The 22,364-nt window shown below is 36.2% G+C and overlaps 1 protein-coding gene across 1 annotated transcript in view; it reads right to left on the bottom strand.

The window, feature by feature from the left end:
* The window catches only part of LOC150107748 (aquaporin-7-like), a 110,556-nt gene that overhangs the window by 10,192 nt on the left and 78,000 nt on the right, over positions 1 to 22,364 (bottom strand). The window contains exons 4-6 of the mRNA XM_090391510.1: positions 21,862 to 21,983; positions 15,939 to 16,156; positions 579 to 721 (exon numbers count right to left, since the gene is read on the bottom strand). Coding sequence (XP_090247636.1) covers positions 579 to 721; positions 15,939 to 16,156; positions 21,862 to 21,983 — 483 coding nt within the window. The remainder of the gene's footprint in view (positions 1 to 578; positions 722 to 15,938; positions 16,157 to 21,861; positions 21,984 to 22,364) is intronic.

The raw sequence follows: 22,364 nt of genomic DNA, 5'->3' as shown, positions 1-22,364 counted from the left end.
ATAATATGATAGACACATATAAGTTGATGAAGGGTTTATACTACAGCGGAGATTATTTATAGAGTGCAGCATGAAGTGGGAACAGCAGCCATCCCTAGAAGTTTTATATGAATGTTCTGAACAAGGGAGGAAGAAGCAAATTATTTGCTTGGAGTGATCTGTGGACATTGGAAAGACAGTGATAATTTCCCCCGCCCACCTAATAACTGAGGAGATGAGACAATGGTGAACGATGTGTCTGTAAAGTGGAAGGGTTTTTGTTTTTTCCCAATAAATAATCTAGTTCTGGGATTTCATGATTATTTCAGATAAAGAAGTCAGGAGAAAGGAATGTGAAAAATGATGTTCTATGATAAGCAATATATCTGGAGAAATGTATGAAATTTCTCATCAAATTTTTAACTTGGAAGTTTTGCTATTCAGAGTCCATGTATGACTGATAGAGAGGCAGCAAGATTACCTACTAACCAATAATTAAAAAAAAACAGGCTGTCTTTTTTTTTTTTTGCCACCAATTAATTGTCAGCTAATGCTATATATGCAAGTTTTGAGATTAAATACATAAAATATTTGCTAACCTTCACCTCCAGTATTCACAGGCAAGTCATAGCTAGTAGATGGCCAATGCAACTCAACCAGCAAACGATATAGCCAAGCACCTAAAATAGCGCCCACATGAGGTCCCACAACTGGTATCCAGAACCAGTTATGATTTCGAAAACTGTCAAGAAAATACCAATTGTTATTATTAATAGTAGTATTTCAGATATATTAACAAACTTTGAAGGTACATATTGGAACATTATATATATTTATTATTATTTTTGTTGTTATGGGCAACTCCAAGAAGTCCTTAGACTCATTAAGGGAGGCCCTAAACATCATGACAAGAACTATCCAACATTTGTGCAGTATCTATCATACTTTGCTTTGAACTCATTCACAACAGACTCTGGCAACCTATTCCACTCATTCACTACTCTCCAAGCAAAAAACCTAGTTCTAATACCCTTGCTGAATAGCTTCTAGTTCTCCCACCACTACACCTGGAGAACCTGTTCTGAATATTTTCCTCTGAATTAATCTTGTAAAAACCCTTCAGCAATTTGCATCTCAATCATATCACACCTTTTCTGCCTATCAACCAGTTTCTGTAACCTACAAATCTTCAACCTGTTCTCATAAGGTTCATTCCATAGACCTGTTACCATCTTGGTCACTCGCCTCCTCATCACCAAGAAACCCCTGGCATGCAGTAGTCAAGATGGTGGCTTATCAAGGCTCAATAACCTGCTTGTGTGTCTGCTTGTCAAAGTATTCTTCAGGAACCAAGCGATCTGATAAGCTGCTTTAGCCATTTTGCTATGTGCTCCCTAAACTTTAACTCCCCATCCACTAACACTCCCAAGTCTCTGGCTTCATCAATTTCCAGGAGTACAGTTCCACTAATATGGTATACAGCTGGTAATCTTTCCACTCCAAAATGCATAACCTTACACTTTGCCACATTAAACTGACATCCATTCTCCTTTGCCCAGTCTATCCAAATCATCTTGCAAAATTTTGACATCATCTGTATTAACTATTACTCCACCCAGCTTTGCATCATTGGCAAATAACTGAACAGTTCCTCTCGGATCCTTTCCTATATTGTTAATGAACAAATTAAAGAGTAGTGGTCCAAGAACAGAACCCTGCGGTGCTCTACTAGTCACAGGCCTTCTTTTGGACTCTACTCTTGAATAAACTACACTTTGATCTCTCCATCAACCACCCTCCTCTCCATCTCACCAATCCTATATCCATCCCCATGTGCTGCAGTTTACTGATTAGAATTCCATGCCATATCCTGTCAGAGGCCTTTGCAAAGTCCAGCAGTGCAACTCAGCTGTCACTGTATTATAAAACGTAAGTTACTGAGGCATAACCTACTCTTCATTCCCCCTCCCCATACAGTATCCCATTTCCATCTAAACATTCCTGTATTTTGCTCTTGACCAACTTGTCCAATACTTTGACAACAACTCCTGATATGCTGATCAGTCAGTAATTTGCTACATCAGACTTTGAGCATCCTTTATGCAATTGAACTATTTTCCCCTCTTTCCACCCTCTCAGGACTAGCCCAGAGCTGAGACTTAAATAAAACAGTATGGTCAAGGGCACTGACAATTCCCTCACTGCTTCACATAAAACTCGAGCTGGTACCATCCAATCCCACAGCTGGTTTCAAATTAAGGTTCTGTAATATGCTATGCATCTCCATTTCACTTACCTTAGCTCCCCTATAAGCCTTTGGCTCTCTTGTTCCTGCAGTATCACCACCCAGATGACATACTCTTGCAAGGTGTTCACTTAGTAATTCTACTATTTCGACTGATCCAGTTACCACCCTACTATCGCCATTCCTTAAAATCATTCTTTCTTTTACTTTTCTTTTTCTTAGCATATCGAAAGAACTGTTTGGGATTCTCTTTAGCATGCATTGCTAACTTCCTTTCATAATCTGCTTTTGCCTTTCTTACTACACTAGTTACCCTTCTGGCCTGTGCCTTGTACTGTTCATGTGACTGCAGGGCACTTCTCTTTAAATTCCCTCCACAATTGTTTTCCCCCCCCCCCCCCAAGCTTGATGATGATATTCATCCATTTAACTCCCACTTGATTTACTCTCCTGACTCTAGGTATGCAGTCTGCCATTACCTTCCTCACACTTTCCTTTACCACTTCCCATGCACTATCAACATCCAGCCCTTAAATCCAGAACCAATATTGTGAAAATGAAAAAATATCATTTATTGTAACTATATAAAGTAATATACATACATACAGGGTGTTCGGGATAAATTTGACAGTTTCGTAAGGAAAAAGAAAATCTTCTTTGTATCTATTAAATTTAATGAATTGACAAAAAAACATTACAGGCAGAGTTAATTACAATACTATCAACAAGATTTACTCAAAATAACCACCATTAGCATCGATCACAGCTTCAATTCTGCTTCGGAACCTCGAACAAGCTGATGCTACAGTCTCCCTGGGAAGGGCCGCAAAAACTGTTTTAATTTTATCCATTAACTGGGCTTTTGTATTACTGGAAGTGCGATTGGTGTCTTTTTCAACTGCGCCCCATACAAAATAATCCATGGGGTTAAGGTCTGGGGAGTTTGGAGGCCAAACATTTGGACTGGTGAAGTCGTAGAAATTTTCAGACAACCATTTTTGACTTTTCCCAGAGGTGTGGCAAGGGGCCGAATCCTGCTGCCATACATACGGCCTACCATTGGCTACCCTTGTTATCCAGGGCTTGACTACAGTTAGCAACTCCACGAACAAAGCCCGAATTCCAATGCCAGGGTTCTTCAACACCTGTTCCTGCAGATTTGCGAGGAATTCTGCTGTACAAACGCAATCAGATCATCTGCTGGGATCTTTCTTCTTGCTACATCCTCGTAGTCACCATTGCAAGTCTCTAGTTCATGCCTGATTGTTTTTACTGTATTCAGGGAGCATTGGGCAGCAGTCGTAATATCCTTATTTTGATGGCGGGCACGAATCATCATGATACAAGTTATTCTCTTCCATGATTCAGGTGGGTTCCAGCTATCCATCCTTTCTGACATCTTGTATATGAATGAAGAAGGGTCCAAACTTTTAAATGAAGAGAAGTGTGTGTTAATACATGTAACTTACGGAAAAATATAATTAATTATAAATATGTCAAATTTATCCCGAACACCCTGTATATACATATATAGTTACAACAAATTGTAACCATATAATATAGTATATGTATTTATTTTATATATAACTATAAAATCTTATAACTATATAATATATTATCTTCTGTATGATATATTTTATTTTTTATGTACTAAATATATTATATATGAAAAAAAAAATTATCACTCGAATTTTATCTAACTTTCCACTGTACACAAATGCAGTGTGAGTGTGTATATGTACTCATACTTATATGCATATTTGTATATAATGTAAGTACTGTATATGAATAATAGTTTGATTAATTTAAAAAAATATTATTAGTTAAGGGCATGATAAGTACATTACTTATTATTATTATTATTACAGTAATCTCCATAAAGTTAATAGACTCATTGTAAGAGGACCACTCAACCAGCATCATGTCTATCATAATAAACTTGGAAGTTATTTACACTCCCTGCATTCACAATGCCCTCTAGCAATGCATTTCGCTCACACAACTCTCCACATAAAAAATTAATTTACTCCTCATGACCTTCTTCACCACATCTTTATACAATTTCCAGGGATGGTCTCTCATTCATCTCATCTTAACATCCACTTTTTTTATAATTCCTTCTGTATTAATCTATCATATCTCCCTTTTCTTCTTATCCACCAACCTCTACAATCTGCATTCCTCAAATAATCTTCATAACCAACACTCCAGACTCCTGATATCACTTTAGTCATTTGTCTTTGGACGTACTTTAGTGTTTCCACATCACAATGAAAACCAGGTGACCAAATCTGAGCAATAGTCCATATATGGTCTAACCAATGCCATATACAGAGAGGCACCACCTCCTTATCCCTACATGTCAATGTTCTTTTTATCATAACAGCAGTACGATGTGCAGTCTTTGCAATACTTGCAATGTGACCTCGGAACTTCTGTCCACTGCCTATCATCATTCCAAGATCCTGAATCTAATCTACTTCCTGCAGTACAGCTCCACCAATACAGCAGCCTTATATATTTGTATCTCAGAGTGTAACACTTTGCATTTATTAATATTACACAGATTTGGTCACCTGGGTTTCTTGGGAACCAGGAGGTGGTCGAAAAGATTCAGAGATGAGTGACCAAGATGGTAACAGGTCTGTAGAATACTCCCTACAAAGATAGGTTGAAGGTTTGTGGATTATAAAATTTAGTTGATAGGCAGAAAAGAGGAGACATAATAGAAACTTTTAAGATATTAAAGGGGTTTTATAAAATTGATGCAAGTGAAATTTTTCAATATATGACAAATAGAGAACTAGGGACCATCTGTGGAAGTTGTGTAAGAGTGTGGTTAGTAGGGATGTGCAGACCAGATTTTTTGCATGGAGAGTGATGTGTGGAATAGATTGCCAGAATTGGTTGTGAGTTCCCTGATGGTGAATGAATTCAAGGAGAGGTATGATAGGATTTGTGTGTAGGATGGTTTATTTGGGTCTCTCTCTCGATGAGTCTCCAGACTCCATGGAGATGCTATAAATGCATGGCTAACTCTTTTGTACATTCTTTGAAAATATGTGGTGATATGTCATCCATTCCCTCAGCCTTATTAAATCTAACCCAAGCACCACTTCATATACCTCTGATTCTTTCACCTTTAATTCTCCTATTCCTTGCCTCCCTTCTACATGTTGCACAGCATAATTCACACTACTGTGATATACACTGAGAAAGTGTTTGTTAATAATAATATTATTATTAAAACTGCAACCCCACTCATTTGTCCAAGCAAAAAGTCTATTCACATCTTCCTGTAGAGAATTAGCATCAGCACTACTCCTGATAATTCAACCTAACTTTGCATCATTGGCAAATACTTGAAGATCTCCAGCCAATCCACATGAAATATCATTAACAAATAAGTTAAACAACAGGTTCCCAAAAACAGAGTCTTGAGGCACACCACTGGTCACCTTCCTTTTCTGAGACCTTGCTCTATCATACAGAACTTGATTGTATCATTCAGAGAATGATACCAGAAATCTACAATCCATCTAACCAATATACTATTTATTCCTATCCTCTGCAGCTTTTACCCTGATTTATCATGTGGTAATCTATCAAACACTTTTAAATTCCAAGAATATCACTGTATATGATTCTCCCTTATCCAACACATTTGTCACCTTATTACAAAACATAAGCAGATTGCTAAAACAAGACCTTCACAAAACCCATGCTGACCATAATAGAGAATCTTATGTCTTTCAACCAAATCCTGTATTCTATTTATAACCAATTTTTCCAACACTTTGATCACAACTGCAGATATACATATCGGTCTGTAAGTGGAAATTTCTGTTCTCAAATAATGCTTATGGAGGGGTATTATTTTGCCTTCTTTCTACTCCTTACGAACTTCACCACTGCAAGACTTGCATTAAATAGCCAGGACAAGGGCATGGCTAACTCTTTTGTACATTCTTTAAAAATATGTGGTAATATGTCATCCATTCCATCAGCCTTATTAACATCTAACCCAAGCACCACTTGATAAACCTCTGATTCTTTCACCTTTAATTCTCCTAATCCTTTCCTCCCTTCTACATGTTGCACAGCATAATTCACATTACTGTGATATACACTGAGAAAGTGTTTGTTAAATAATTTCACTGTACCATTTGCTATGGTTACTCTGATACCATAACTATTCACCAGTGTCAACCTACCATAATTATTTTTCCTCTTGCCACATACCAGAAAAATTTCCTTAGATTAGCTTTAATCTGACTGGCCAATCTCCTCTCATATTCTACTTTTTTTTTTTTACATAGGCAAAGTGGATATTAAATCAAACATTATTTCATAGCTAAATAATTATAGAAACTATGAAAGTTTTGTAATTTGCCCTAAGAGCTTACAAGAATATAATCCTCATCCCCGAGTTGCCTTAGCTACTTAAAAGACATGAGCACTGCCCAAGCATATATTCATATATTCGGCTTTTATAAGTCCATTTGAAAATGGTTTCACTGGCCTGACAGCTGTTTCGAACTGGTTGGTTCTCTTCAGTTCTCTTTTGTAATCCAAGCCAAGGCAACTTGGGATGCTGAGCATTCTCATAAGCTCTCAGGTCAAATTACAAAACTTTCATAGTTTCTACAATTATTTGGCTTTGAAATAATGATGGATTAATATCCCCTTTACCAATGTAATTTCACATAACCGAAATTGAACCTTTTTGCTCTTTCTTTAGTAATTCTACTTCTTTTTTTTTTTTTAATTATTAACCTATATGAAGAAATGTGAGCAAGTGAGTGAGAAGTTCCATCATACATCATTGAGACATGGCTGTCTTAATGATGTATGATAGGAATAGAATAATTTGCCTAAACATTTTTCAGGGAAAATAAAAAAAAAGAAAAGGCAGAAAGGATAGAAGAGAGGGTAGAGTATTATGGATAATTGTAGAAGAGTTGCATTCCCTCCAGGTGGAGAATCAAGATAAGGTTATGTTGAGCAGAATTATCAAATATTTATTGGATGATGCTGTATGCTGGGAACTTACAGGAATGGAAGCGTCAATTGCAAGCAAAGAAAATTAGTTATTTGAGTTTCTTAGAAATCATTACTCAACAAACATGTGATGGAGACATGACAAACATATGTGGGATTTAGTAAGAATCACCAATTGGTAACAGATAAATGTTATTGATTTGTGAGATATGTGTTATGTGGTTTATTATTATTATTATTACTGCATTATTATTATTATTATTATTATTTGCAAAGTCCAACTGGCAATTCCAAGGAGTCCTTAGACTCATCAAGGGAGGCCCTAAACATCATGTCAAGAACTCAAACATGTAGAAAAGCTTATATGTTCGTTGCACTTGTTGACTAATTTTGATGGTAATATATCAGAATACAGAAAGATAAATAAATAATTATTTATTGACTTATTGCTGATATTTTGCTAGTGTTATAACCAGCATCTTCAGAGCACAAAACAAAGTTTGTCACAGTACGCGAGACTACAACAACATGGTGTAATAATGGGACTAGTTTGAAAAATTGTAGCAACAATTAAGACTAAGACATTAAGACTAAAGTTCTAATTATTCTAATTTTTAACACCCTCTATGTTAAAAAAAAATACAAAGAGAAAGCAGGTACCGGTTATATCTTAAGATGACTGTCTCTCAAATCTTAGGCAAATTTATACAGCCATATTTGTTAAGATTCTGAGTATGTTTCATGGCTTCTGTTGCTTCTAAGAATAATCTCTCTGACTTGTAAAAGATTCTGTGCAGCACTTTTGTTTTCTTCCAATTGATCCTGTGTGCAGGGGTATCCAAAGCATGGTCTGCTAGGCCCGATTTTCCATAGTGATAGTGCAAGATGCATCTTTTATATTCACTGATGTGGATGTCCACAGTTCTTCCTGTTTGACCGTAGTAAGCTTGATCACACGAGCAGGGTGCTTCGTAGACTCCTGGATGTGATAAAGGAGAGATGCTGTCCTTGGGTGAACACCGTACCTTAAAAAGTTCAGACATAATGGTGAGTTTTGATATCACCTCACTATTCACAAATGTACCACTAACTGAAACCCTTGATCTGCTAAAGTCACACTTTCCCCCTGATATATTTGAACTATTTAAATTCACAATACATGCAGAATATTTCACATGAAAAGGGAAAATATACAAACAATTAGATGGGACAGCTATGCCCCCCCCCCAGCCAACTTCTACATAGAACACCTGGAAAAACTAGCTATCAGTACAGCTACTCTCAAACCAATGCTTTGGCTATGCTATGTTGACAATGTGATTGCTATTTGGCCACATGGCCCAAGCACACTGGATACATTCTTAGCACATTTAAATAACCAACACCCAAAAATCCACTTTACAATGGAACTGGAAGCTAATAACTGTCTGCCCTTCCTGGCTACACTAATCACACATCTTCCAGATAGTTCCTTATCATTCTCAGTTTTTAGAAAACCCACACACACACACAGGGAGATATTTACACGAACAATCCTTGTCACCCTTGTCAACATCACCATCACCCTTGTCAACAGTATGATATCTTAAAAACGCTACCCCATAGAGTGAGAACAATCTGTTCCAATGACGATACTCTTGCTGCTGAACTGGCTCACTTATGCCACACCTTCTTAGCCAATGGCTATAATCCCCACAAGATAGGCAAAATACTAAATGCTCCCAAGAAACCCCTTCCACTATCCACCATGGAGAACTACAACAAAACAGTCACTATCCCATATACATTAAAGGCACATCGGAAAAGATATCTAGAGTTCTCAATAAACATCAACTATGCACTGTATTCAGACCACACTGTATCAAACTAACAACTCTCATCCATTCACCAAAGGACAGCATCTCTCCTTTATCACATCCAGGAGTCCACGAAGTACCCTGCTCATATGATAAAGCTTACTATGGTCAAACAGGAAGAACTGTGGACGTCCACATCAGTGAACATAAAAGATACATCTGGCACTATTGCTATGGAAAGTCGGACCTAGCAGACCATTCTTTGGATACCCCTGCACAAAGGATCAACTGGAAGAAAACAAAAGTACTGCACAGAAGATTTTACAAGTCAGAGAGATTATTCTTAGAAGCAACAGAAGCCATGAAACATACTCCAAATCTTAACAAATATGGCTGTATAAATTTGATTAAGATTTGGGAGACAGTCATCTTAAGACATGACTAGTACCTGCTTTCTCTCTGTTTTTTTTTAACATAGAGGGTGCCTAATTAGAACTTTAGTCTTTGTGTTGTTGCTACAATTTTTCAAACTGGTCCCATTATTACACCATGTTGTTGTAGTCTTGCGTACTGTGACAAACTTTGTTTTGTGATCTGAAGATTCTGGTTATAACACCAGCAAAATATCAGCAATAAGTTAATAAATAATTATTTACTTATCTTTCTGTGTTCTGATATATCACCATCAAAATTAGTCAACACATGTCAAGAACTATTCAATATTTGCGCAGTTTACACCCGCAACAAACTCTGGCAACCTAGTTCTCCCACCACCACACCTGTTCTGAAAAATTTCCTCTGAATTAAGCTTGTAAAAACCCCTCAGTAATTTGTATGTGTGAATCATATCACCCCTTTTCTGCCTATCAACCAGTTTCTGTAACCACAAATCTTCAACCTGTTCTCATAAGGTTTATTCCATAGACCTGCTACCATCTTGATCACTCACCTCTGGATCCTCTCCACCTCCACCTCATCACCAAGAAACCCTGGCACCTAGATCTGCATGCAGTAGTCAAGATGGGATCTTATCAAGGCTCGATAAAGAGGAACAATAACCTGCTGGTCTCTGCTCATCAAAGTATTTTTTCAGGAACCAAGTGATCTGATGAACTGCTTTAGCCACTTTTGCTATATGCCCCTAAACTTTAACTACCTATCCACTAACACTCCCAAGTCTCTGGGTTTGTCAATTTCCTGGAATACAGTTCCATCAATGTGGTATACAGCTGGTAATCTTTTCACCCCAAAATGCATAACCTCACACATCAACCACCCTCCTATCCATCTCACCAATCCTATATCCATCTCCATGTGCTGCAGTTTACTGATTAGAATTCCATGCCATATCCTGAAAAAGGCCTTTGCAAAGTCCAACGGTATCACTGTAAACCCATTAGACATGGGAGGTGGCCAAGTAGGTACACGTTTCATGAAGGAAACAGATTAATGGCCACCATTTGCTTGAAAAAGTGATGCAGAGAAAGATCAGTAAAATGTGGGGTATATTCTGTGATTCCTGCACATGGGAATATCAGACTGAATTTCAAAAGTTAAAAGAATAGAGTGGGGGAGGGGAATGGAAGAATTACAAAATTAACTAGGAGCTGTAAAGGAAGAGGATATTATAAAGGGGCTATAAAGAGAAGTGGTGCTCATCAACTTGCATGAGTAGCATAGAAGGAGAAATTAACCTACAAAAGGAAAAGATAGAGGAAGTTGAGCAAAATCATAGAAAATTCTATGTTATGAGCCAGTGGAGGTGATGGTAGATATAGAAGTTATTTATGTATTGATGACTTTAGTTGCTGGAGATGCACAGAGATGTTATACCCAGCATCATCAGAGTACAAGAACAGTTTATCACAATAGGTGAAGGAAAAACTCTCTCTTTATCACATCCAGGAGTATATGAAATGCCCTGTACTTATGACTTGGTTGAAATTGACATAACCTTGGAGAACATAAAAAATACATTCACCACCATCATTACAGCAAGTTGGGACTAGCAGATGGGAAAAAAAAAAGTTCTATAGAAAAGTAATTTATAAGTCAGAGAAAAACTGTTTTTGGAATCAGCAGCATTCCCCAAACCTCAAGTATCAAATAACCAAAAATCTAGCAGACAGCATTTTTAAGATCAGTTTAATACTTGTCAACTCTCTCTCTCTCTCTCTTTTTATCCCACAATAAATGGTGACAATAAGGACTTTAGTTCTTGTGTTGTCTGTTACAATTTTAAATTGTTCCCACTACTACTACTACTATTATTATTATTATTACTGTCTCTCTATCTCTTACACACACACAAACCTATAACAAACCCATCTCAAATGCCATTACTAGTACACAAACACACCATATCCAAACCCCCTTGCAAAAAGTTAAACCGTGCTCATGCAATGTTAGTTCATGGGCGCATGTACTCACCTCTACACGTTAACTGGAAAAAAAGCATTTATACATATAAAAGAGAGGTGGTATGACAAATGTTTAAGTTGTTAATAGGATATTGCAGTATTATTACAGAAGGGAAGACACAATATCATATATAAGTTTCCAAGCACACACACACATATAAACAGTTAAATCTACAGACTGAAATAAAACCACTGTCATCTATTATCTTCCTCAGGTAAGTTCTGCTGAAGCTTCGAGGAAGAAAGCAGAAATGCCACCCAAATAAACAAGTATATCAAAAAGAACATACTCGGTAACTTGTATACTGAATTTTTGTAGAGAAATAAAATTATTAGTATTAAATACAGAATTATTATTATTATATAACATTCTCTACTAAACTGAAAATATATGTAAATAGCTTGTATGATAATGATAATACTTGACCAAACTTTAAAAAAAAAGGAAAAAAAAATATATATTATATATTATGAATTCCACATTATGCAAATTATAAAGATATTAAGAGCGAAATGTATAACGTAAGAAATTATAATACTGTTACCTAAATATTATAAAATATATATATATGTCATTTCTCTTTGATGTAACAGTATTATAATTTCTTATTGTAATGGGAAGACACAATATCATATTATTATATGATAATGTTTATTTCAGTAATTCATTTACAGACGAAGAACTCACAACTGAGTCAGGCAATGCATTCCACTCATTCACAACCCTCCAGGTCAAAAACCTCGTTCTCATACCCTTGTTAACCACACTTTTCCTTAATTTCCAGGGATGACCTCTTGTTCTTCCATCACTATTACACAGCTGAAATATTTCCCTGCATCAATCTTAATAAAAACCTTTTAGTAATTTAAATGTTTCTATTATATCTCCTCATCTCTGCCTACTTAGTCACTCTCCTCTGAACCCTCTCCACAACCTCCTCATCTCCAAGGAATCCAGGTGACCAGACTTGAGCACAGTAATCCAAATGTGGAAGTATCGACGCCTTATAAAGGGGAATAATAACCTCTTTATCTCTGAATGTTAGTGTGTTCTTCAATAACCAAGTAATTCTATGTGCAATCTTGGACACCTTAGCAATGTGTCCTCTGAACTTCACCTCCCTATCCACCAACACCCTCAAGTCCCTAGCCTCATCAATCTCTTGGAGTACCATTCCATTAATGTAGTACACAGCTGGTAATCTTTTAATCACAAAATGCATAACTTTACACATTACCAGCACCATAAAATAGCCAGTACCCTAAAATCCACTTTACAATGGAACTAGAAACCAATGACTGCTTGCCCTTCCTGGACACACTGACGCACGTCTTCCAGAAAGTTTCTTATCATTTTTGGTTTATAACCCACACATACAGGGAGATATTTACACAAACAATCACACCATCACCCTTCTCAACAATATGGTATCTTAAAAACACTAACCCATAGAGCTAGAGCAATCTGTTCCAATGACATTGCTCTCACTGCTGAACTTTCTCACCTGCGCCACACCTTCCTAACCAATGGCTATAATCCCCATAAGATAGATAAAATACTAAATGCTACCCAGAAATCCCCCACTATCACCATCCCATACATTAAAGGCATATCTGAAAAGATATCTAGGGTGCTTAACAAACACCAACTGTGCATTGTATTTAAACCTTATGTGAAATTGGCAACTCTCATCCGTTCACCTAAGGATAGATTCACTCCTTTATCACATCCAGGAGTCTATGAAGTGCCCTGTTCTTGTCATTGAGCCTACTACGGAGAGACAGGAAGAACTGTGGACATCCGCCTCAGTGAACACAAAAAATATATCTGGCACTTTCGCTATGGCAAGTCAGGTCTGGCAGACCATGCTTTGGATACCCTGGCTCACAGGATCAATTAGAAAAAAAACAAACGTACTGCACAGAAGCTTCTACAAGTCAGAGAGGTTGTTCCTGGAATCAACAGAAGCCTTAAAACATACTCCAAACCTTAACAAGTATGGCTGTATAAATCTTTCAAAGGATTTGGGAGACTGTCATCCTAAGACCAAATTAATATTTATTTATTTTTATTTTATTTTTTTCAAAACTTGGGACTACTATTTTTCAAAACTTTCAAGGACTACTATATTTTTTTCAAAACTTTGGACTACTGTTTTTTTTTTTTTTTTAAACTTAGATGGTGCCGTATTAGGACTTTAGTCTTGTGTTACATGCTGCAATTACTTATACTAGCCCTACTGTTACACCGAATTGTGATTGTCTCGCATTTGTAACAAACTTTGTTTGTGTGCTCTGAAGATGCTGGATATAATACAAGCGAAATATTAGCTTTTAAGTTAATAAATAGTTATTTTCTTATCAATCTATGTTCGATTCAATACTGTTTAAATCCAATTCAACATGTGTGATGAACACATAAGCCTATCCACCCATTTACACATTACCTTTTCCCAGCTTATTTAAATCATCCTGCAAACTCACAACATCAGCTTGATTTTTTATTGCGCTACCCAACTTTGCATCATCAGCAAACAACTGAATATACCGAATATCTCCCTTTAAGCCATTTCCTATATCATTTATGTACAAAATAAACAATAACAGCCCAAGCACAGAGGCTCGCCACTAGTCACCTGCCTCATCCTGGACTCTGCTCCTCCATACACCAATTTCTGGTATCTCTCCCTGAGCTATTCTCTTATCCATATTCCAGTTTAGTATCCATCCCCCATCTGTTCCAATTTGCACAACAGTATTCCATGGGGGTATCCTGCCTTAGCAAAATCCAGAAGTATCACTATGTAGCCATTTCCGTTATCCAACTCAGATGTCATTCTATTATAAAAAGTTAATAAATTGCTAAGGCAGGATCAACCCTTAACAAAACCATGTTGGCCCCTATAGAGTATCATATTCTGATCCACCCATTCTTGAATTCTGTCTTTAACCAACTTTTCCAATACTTTTACCATCACTATCTTGGGAGTGATGGTAACCAACTTTTCCAATACTTTGACCATCACTCCCAAGATAGTGATTGGTCTGTAATTAACTACCGCAGTTTTAGAGCCACCTTTATGCAAAGAAACTACCTTGCCTTCCTTCCACTCCCTAGGGACCATACCAGAGTTCAAACTTAAGTTAAATAACCAAGTAAGAGGCGTTGACAGTTCCTTCGCACATTCATGCAATTTTGTTCATAAGATTATAATGCAAATGCATATAACTTATGTGAAAGTACTTGTATACTGATATGTACACTTGTATATAACGTAAATAAGTAGGTATGAATAATAAAGTTAATGACTTGGGAAAAAAATTATTATTATTATTATTACAATGCAACATAGAAGAAGTGCTTGGAAGAACTGTGTGTGCTATAAAACTAATCAAGTAGCAGTAATGGAAGAGTTAAAGATACCAAGCAATTTTAAACCTGGTTTTACTCCATTTTTCCCAAGTAAGCAAACAGACAAAATGTCAAGTTTGCGCCTGCAATTTATGCAAGACTAGCTGATCCTACAGGTAGTGCAAGACCAAGGCAACTCGTGGTAAAGGTGGAGCAAGCTCTGATCACTAATCTTAATATTTACCCTTAATGCCAAAACACATCTCCAAGAAGGGGATGTATGATGTTTTGTATTAAAGGCAAGGGGCCACTACCCAGACCGGTTTCGACCTTTATGAGGTCTCATCAGTGGGAGCCAGGCTAGAAATACCAAGATTTAGTAATGCAGAGCTTGTAAGTATTTTACCAAAACAAGTTACCATAAGGTGTTATAACCTTATTAAATAAAAATCTCAGAAAGAGATATAAATAGAAAGTATTTTTAACTTGGGTATAGTTATGTTAAAGATACCAAGCAATTTTAAACCTGGTTTTACTCCATTTTTCCCAAGTAAGCAAACAGACAAAATGTCAAGTTTGCGCCTGCAATTTATGCAAGACTAGCTGATCCTACAGGTAGTGCAAGTCTGTTTGCTTACTTGGGAAAAATGGAGTAAAACCAGGTTTAAAATTGCTTGGTATCTTTAACATAACTATACCCAAGTTAAAAATACTTTCTACTTCTATAATGGAAGAGTAGCATGTTCTTAAGCACAAGAACAAAGAACTGAGAAAAGAATTGAAAACCTCAAATCTCAAATAGAAAATGTCTTGCAGACAGAACGGAAAAAGAACTGCAAATTGATGAGATACCCAAATCAGGATCAAAAGATTTGAACTCGCTAATCTAATCAACTGGCTCTAGATCTTCTAATGTCTCATGTATTGGGATTAGTGTTTAAAATAAAAAAGCACTTAGCCACAACAGTCAACATTACTTTGATGGATGCTAAATATGAGACCTTTCCATTTTACTGTGATTCCTGTGCATATTTATATACAAATGGAATAACTAAAACCTAAACATAATTTAGGTAAGTTATAAATTTTATGTACAAAATTAATTATTATTATTACTTATTATTGCTCAAGCAGAGAAGATTTACCTGAATACTTCCAGTCCCCAGCCAGCCATGGCAGTAAATATTCTTGGTCCAAGGTCTCGAGCAGGATTAAGAACAGCCATACAATTATATGCAAAACCATACATAACTGTACACAGACAAAGGGCAATCATTAGTGGAGCAGAATGCTTTGGCACACTCATATTTTGCTCATCAAGAACTGCAGATACAGCCATAACCAACAGTCCAGTTGATACAATCTGTAAAACAAATTTGTATTGTTGATTTATAATGCCAATAGTATTAAATTACTTCCTTAACCTACATAAAGCCACACTTAAAGATAATTCAGTATAAACAGATGTTTAATTGAGTATGCATAGCTTTTTTATGAGAATCTCACCCATAAAGCCACACATAAAGATAATTCAATATAAACAACACAAACCACACTTCCTTTTGGAATTTTTTGTTTTGCATAATAGGATACTAAGACAACTGATGTCTTAGTATTCTATAAGTTGTCTTAATATCCCATAATAAGACAACTGATATGAAGTCATCAACCTCTATATGCAAGTAGTCTGGCTGCAAAGATTCTTCATGTGTAAACTTGAAGGGCAGTTAAATTATTGTTATTGTTTAAAGTATTCATATTTGGTCATGAAGTGTTAAAATATAAGACTTATTATTGTTTATGTGACCATAGGGTTATTTAATTACTACATATGTTCATATAATAACACCTACCAATTTCGCTAGCAACTGTCTAGCTTTCTCAAGGCTTGAACGGTAAACACAAAAAAAATATGAAAAATGCACAAAGTATAAAGAATACAAAACCGTTAGTAACTATAAGGTAGCTAAGTTGATACTTTCGCGTGACAGTGTCAGCATGTATAGCGAATCTCTTTAGTCCGTGTCCTGAACACGTGTTGCACGAGCACACATTATATGATTGTTGGCGTACTGTAGTTCCGTCAAACTGAGTGAATTGATTAAATTTTTCCAAGTCTCATTCAATATGGCACCTTGGTTTCTGTTTAGGTTGCTGCCTGTTCATAGGACTACTGTTGCCAACAATCATATAATGCGTGCTCATGCAACGCATGTTCAGAACACAGACTAAAGATTCGCAATACATGCTGACATTGTCACGCGAACATATCAACTTAGCTACCTTATAGTTACTAACGGTTTTGTATTCTTTATACTTTGTGCATTTTTCATATTTTTTTTGTGTTTACCGTTCAAGCCTTGAGAAAGATAGACAGTTGCCAGCGAAACTGGTAGGCATTATTATATGAACATATATAGTAATTAAATAAACCTATGGTCACATAAACAATAGTAAGTATTATATTGTTATTATTTTCCTGACCCCATGAAGTCGCAAGACTCATTGCAGGATGTCAATACTAGTCTATCATACCACTTCCTAAAACCACCCATAGTCTGCATGTTCACCACCCTCTCAGGGAATGGATTCCATGTTCCTCCCAATCTTTATGCAAAAAACTTACTTCTTATCCTTTCCCTCACCACTTCCTTTTGCAACTTCCAGGGATCATCTCTTGTCCTTGTTCCTTTCCCTTGTCTACCATATGAAAAATCCCCTCAGTGTTAATATAATAATAACTCTTCAACAGCTTAAATATCTCAATCATATCCTCCCTTAGCCTTCTATTCACCAAACTCAGCAGTCCACATGCCCTCACTCTATCCTCATAATAAGCATTGTACAGTCCTGACATCCTTTTTTTGTTAACCATCTCTGCACCTTCTCCAAGGTTACTTCATCCCCTTCAAATCCTGGTGACCAGATCTGAGCACAGAAATCCAGATGTGGTCTGATCAAAGCTTTATACAATGGGACCAGCACTTTTATCTCTCGTCTAGATGTCTTCATAACCTTTGCAATGTCCTCTGGAACTTTAAATCTCTATTCACAATCACCCCAAGATCCCTTGCTTCTTCCACTTCTTCCAGTATAACTCCACCAAGTGAGTATGAAGCATCCCTTCTGTGGATTCCAAGTTTTAACATCTTACTCATTATACAAATTATGGAAACGACTACCATGTTAAAGTAAAAACTTCACTTTAATATAAACCAAAATAACCGCTCAGAGGACATTTCGACCTTAGTCATCATCTGAAGGTCATCATCTGAAGTACACACACACACAGTAAAACCCCAAAGTTACGCGGTAGGTGGGACCAACAAAAAACGCGCGAGTCGAATTCGCGTAACTCGGGGTATAATTTTGCATATAATTTATATATATAAACATACAGTTGGGACCAATGGTTTAAAAAAACACCTATATTTTTTAAGAAATATAATCATAATTGTAGTTTTTCGTACATAAAAAAAAGAAAGTTATTTTGATGTTGATGGTTTCATAAAATCTAATAGATTCGCCTGACAGCATAATGTTTTTTTCTTGTCAAGCAAAATTTCTTCATAGCAAGCTAATGATTTTTTTATTCCTTGCCTTGTGGCTACGATTCATTCCTTGTTAGAATCTATGTCCTCCAAAATCTGTAAACCTTTCTTTTATGATTGTTCTTACAGTGGATTCATGTAGATCGAACTTCTTTGCTAGCTCACAAATTTTCATTCCGCCTTCAAAATCCTTAATAATGTTGAGTTTTGTTTCCAAAGTCAATGTTTTTCTTTTCTTGCTAGCTGCAGAAGAATCGGACTTGCTTCTTTTGGATGACATTATTTTTTATGTGATAAAATTTTTATCGAGAACATAACATTAAACAATCGCAAGATTTGTAGACTATAAAAATCGTGTATGAATGGAGACCATGCGAAACACATCAGTGCTTGTTCACAGCATGTGCGACACTGGCGAATGCGGCCGGCGCCTGAAAGATACGACTAGTGGTGAGGTGTGAAGTGGGATGGGAATACGTACATATAAGAAACCGCGTAACTCCGGATTCACGTAAGTCGGGGTATGACTGTATATGTGTGTATATATATATACACACACACACACACACACACACACACAAAGAAACAAGGTACACTATAATCTATATGATATGCTACAGTTACATTAATTTGGTCAACCTTTAAAACTACTAGCTTGATCTCTGGTGGGGGAAAAAAAAAACTTACTACATCAATGCTAGAGTCCTTTTAATATTATTATCCATTTGGTTACAAAAAAAATGAATGAAAATATTTTTTTTTCACCAGAGGCCACGCCAGTTAGTTTTAACAGTTAACCAAATTAATGTAACTTTAGCATATCATGTAGATTGTAGTGTAACTTGTTTTTTTGTATATATATATATATATATGTATATACTCCAGATGATGACTTTAATGTGAAGGTCGAAATGTCAAGTGATTATTTTGGTGACATTTTGAAAACATCTACTTAAATTAAAAACTTCACTTTTTAATTTAAGTAGATGTTTCCATAATTTCTATGATGAATTTTGATCACAGTGTAACCATGAAGGAAAGGATTTAATACCTTATGTTTAGTTGCATTAAACTGATACCCCCATGCCTTTGCCCATCCTTCCAGCTTATTCAAATCCTTTTGAAGAGCCTAAACATCAGCACTATTACTAATAATCCTCCCAAGCTTCACATCATCTGCAAACAACTGAACATCTCTCTCTAGTCCTGTGACAATATCATTGATATAAAGATTGAACAGCAATGATCCCAGAACTGAATCCTCTGGAACTCCACTTGCAACCTAACTACTCCCTGATACTGCTTCCCCACATACAACTCTCTCATATCTATTTGAGAGCCAATCTCCAATTCAATCCACTAACTTGATATCCAAACCCATATAATGCAACTTAAAAATCAGCTTGTTATATGGCACCATGTCAAATGCCCTGGGGAAAAAAAAAAAAAAAAAAAAAAAAAAAAAAAAAATCCATGCTCCCCTGCATAAATGATATTGCCATCATCTGTCTAATTCTGTATATGAGTTCTTACCAACCTGCCCCATTGCTAGACTTTCATAAAGGGCTAAATTAATGGCACAGTCAGTTCTAATAGCACATTCCCTTATAACTCATGGTGAAATTCCACCTAGTATCCCTAGGAACTTGCCCCATTGCAAGACTTTCATTAAACAGCCAAGTTAATGGCACAGTCAGTTCCATAGTGCATTCCCTTATAACACGTGGTGAAATTCCATCTAGTCTTCTTGCCTTATTTGGAATACATCATTTTCATTCACGCTTCACCACTCATTATCCTTCTAGGAATAAAGCCTAGTACCCAAGATGGAATACTCCAATATGAGGGGGGGGGGGAGAGGCTGGAAGATTCTGATAAACACCTATAACAAAAATGATATTAAAGCAACTAATATAATCACAAGATATATTAGATTAGATTATTATTATATTATATTATATTCTTTCTTGAATACCAAGAATATCATTTCTTGGTATCTTTAATTTATAGTAAAACCAAGTGGAAAAACTTAGAACTATCTAATCCAGAGTATTTTAATGACACCTTTTGGCTACTTGTATACGAAAATATGACTTCTGCATTACTTCAACCTTAGTATCACCCGTAGGTCTGGCTCCCACTGCTGAGACCTCAATAAAGATTGAAACCAGTCTGGATAGTGACCCTTCCCATAATGCATAGCATTATACATGCCCATAAGGATATGTGCTTTGCATTATGGGATACTAAGGCAAGTGATGTGAAGTCATTAGCTTCTTTGTATGAGTTGCCCCAGTCCTGAAAATAGTTCAGGCGCAAACTTTTTTGTTTACAATTGCCCACCTTTATTCACCCTCACAATGAGGGTGGATAAGGGACCAAGAATATAATTTTTTGGTGTCTTTAATTTATGTACAATGTTAGTTATGAGAATCGACTGAGAGAATGTGGATTGCAAAGTTTGGTAGATAGAAGAACGAGAATTGATATTATTGAGGCATTTAAACATTTGAAAGGTAGTTGCAGGGTTGATACTGGAGAGTTCTTACATTTGGTGGAACAAGGAGGAAGGAGCAAGGACAAAGGGCCATCAATCCCTGGAAATTGCAAAAGGAAGTTCTGAGCAAGAGGATAAGGAGTGGTTTCTTTGCATGGAGGGTGGTTGAACTGTGGAATGCATTTGCCTGATAGAGTGGTGAGAGGATAAATGATGAGCGAGTGAGTTCAAGGAGAGGTATGATAGATTTTGCATTTTTAGGGTGGGCCTGTCATGATGAGTCTTGTGATTCCATGGAGGTCCTGAATAATAATAATAATAATAATAATAATACTGCTAGTTAAGTGTTTTGACTAATCTCCTCTCTCATTACATATAAATATATTCATTTGACACCCACCCTATGATGCTATTACTTTTTGCACATTTAAATTGACATTCATTAAAAACTGTGCCTAGACAGCTGAAATATTTTACTTGTTTTATAGGTTTTCCATTCAGAATGCAGTTGAAGTTTTCCATGTTCCTGCCTATTTTTATAGTTTTGGTCTTTTTGTTGCTGATTTTCATGCCACATGTGTTACTGCAGCTATTCAATTTAATTAAACAATCTTGCAAACTCACACTGGGTTTATTTAGGAATCATCTGCATAAACCGAAGAGTAGTACATGAGCAAAATGTGTTGCTGGAGAGTGTAGTAAGTGAATGAGCCTAGTAAATAAGTTTAATGCATGATATGATTGCACTGTGATTGAGTGATATGGACCTCCCACTATCTATTATTGTTATCTGATAATAATGATGACAGTAGTAATTTTTATATTATTTATAAATGTTTTATATACTTCCAAATCTATTTTCAACCTTATTGTATAGTACAATAAGCAGCTTTGGAATTCTGTAGAAATGTATTCAATAGGTTTATCAGAATTTCAGAAAGTAATCTCATATTTATTCAGAAATGAGGTGTACACATAAAAATATATAATTTGTTTCAAACTGTAGTCAGGAAAAAGTACCTGGTCAACCATGCATGAAGATGTTGAGGCAAATGGCTTAGGAAAACAGGAGAAAATATGTGATGTTGCATTAGGATGTGGGAGAGTTGTCCTCATTCCTCCATCATAGTAGTTTAGAGCATCTATATAATGAAATAACAGTTAAATTAGAGTACAAATATATTACAACCTCAACATGACATCTCAATAAGTTTATTTTAATGAGCATTAAGTACAGTTATCATTATTTTAATAATATTAACTATAAAAAAATACTTTAATGATTATTATGTGATAGAATTATATATAATTAACTGGCCAAAAATTATTGGGATCACTGAGATGTGGTTGACAGAAGGGGATATAATAACAGGTTTACCTCAGGATAGGAGGGGAAAGCGTGGTGGTGGGGTACTGCTTATGATAAGTGATGACCTATGTCCTCTAAGAGTGGAGGCTTTGGAAGGAAGTGAGACAAATGATTTTGAGAGCATATGGTGTGAGGTAGGCAAGACAGGATATTT

Source organism: Typopeltis vanoorti, chromosome 4 (genome assembly GCF_054136105.1).
Source record: "Typopeltis vanoorti isolate ZY-2024b chromosome 4, IOZ_Tvanoo_1.0, whole genome shotgun sequence".
NCBI classification, from domain to species: domain Eukaryota; kingdom Metazoa; phylum Arthropoda; class Arachnida; order Uropygi; family Thelyphonidae; genus Typopeltis; species Typopeltis vanoorti.
Note: the sequence above shows the minus strand (reverse complement) of the source record. Positions and strands in the feature narration are given on the sequence as shown.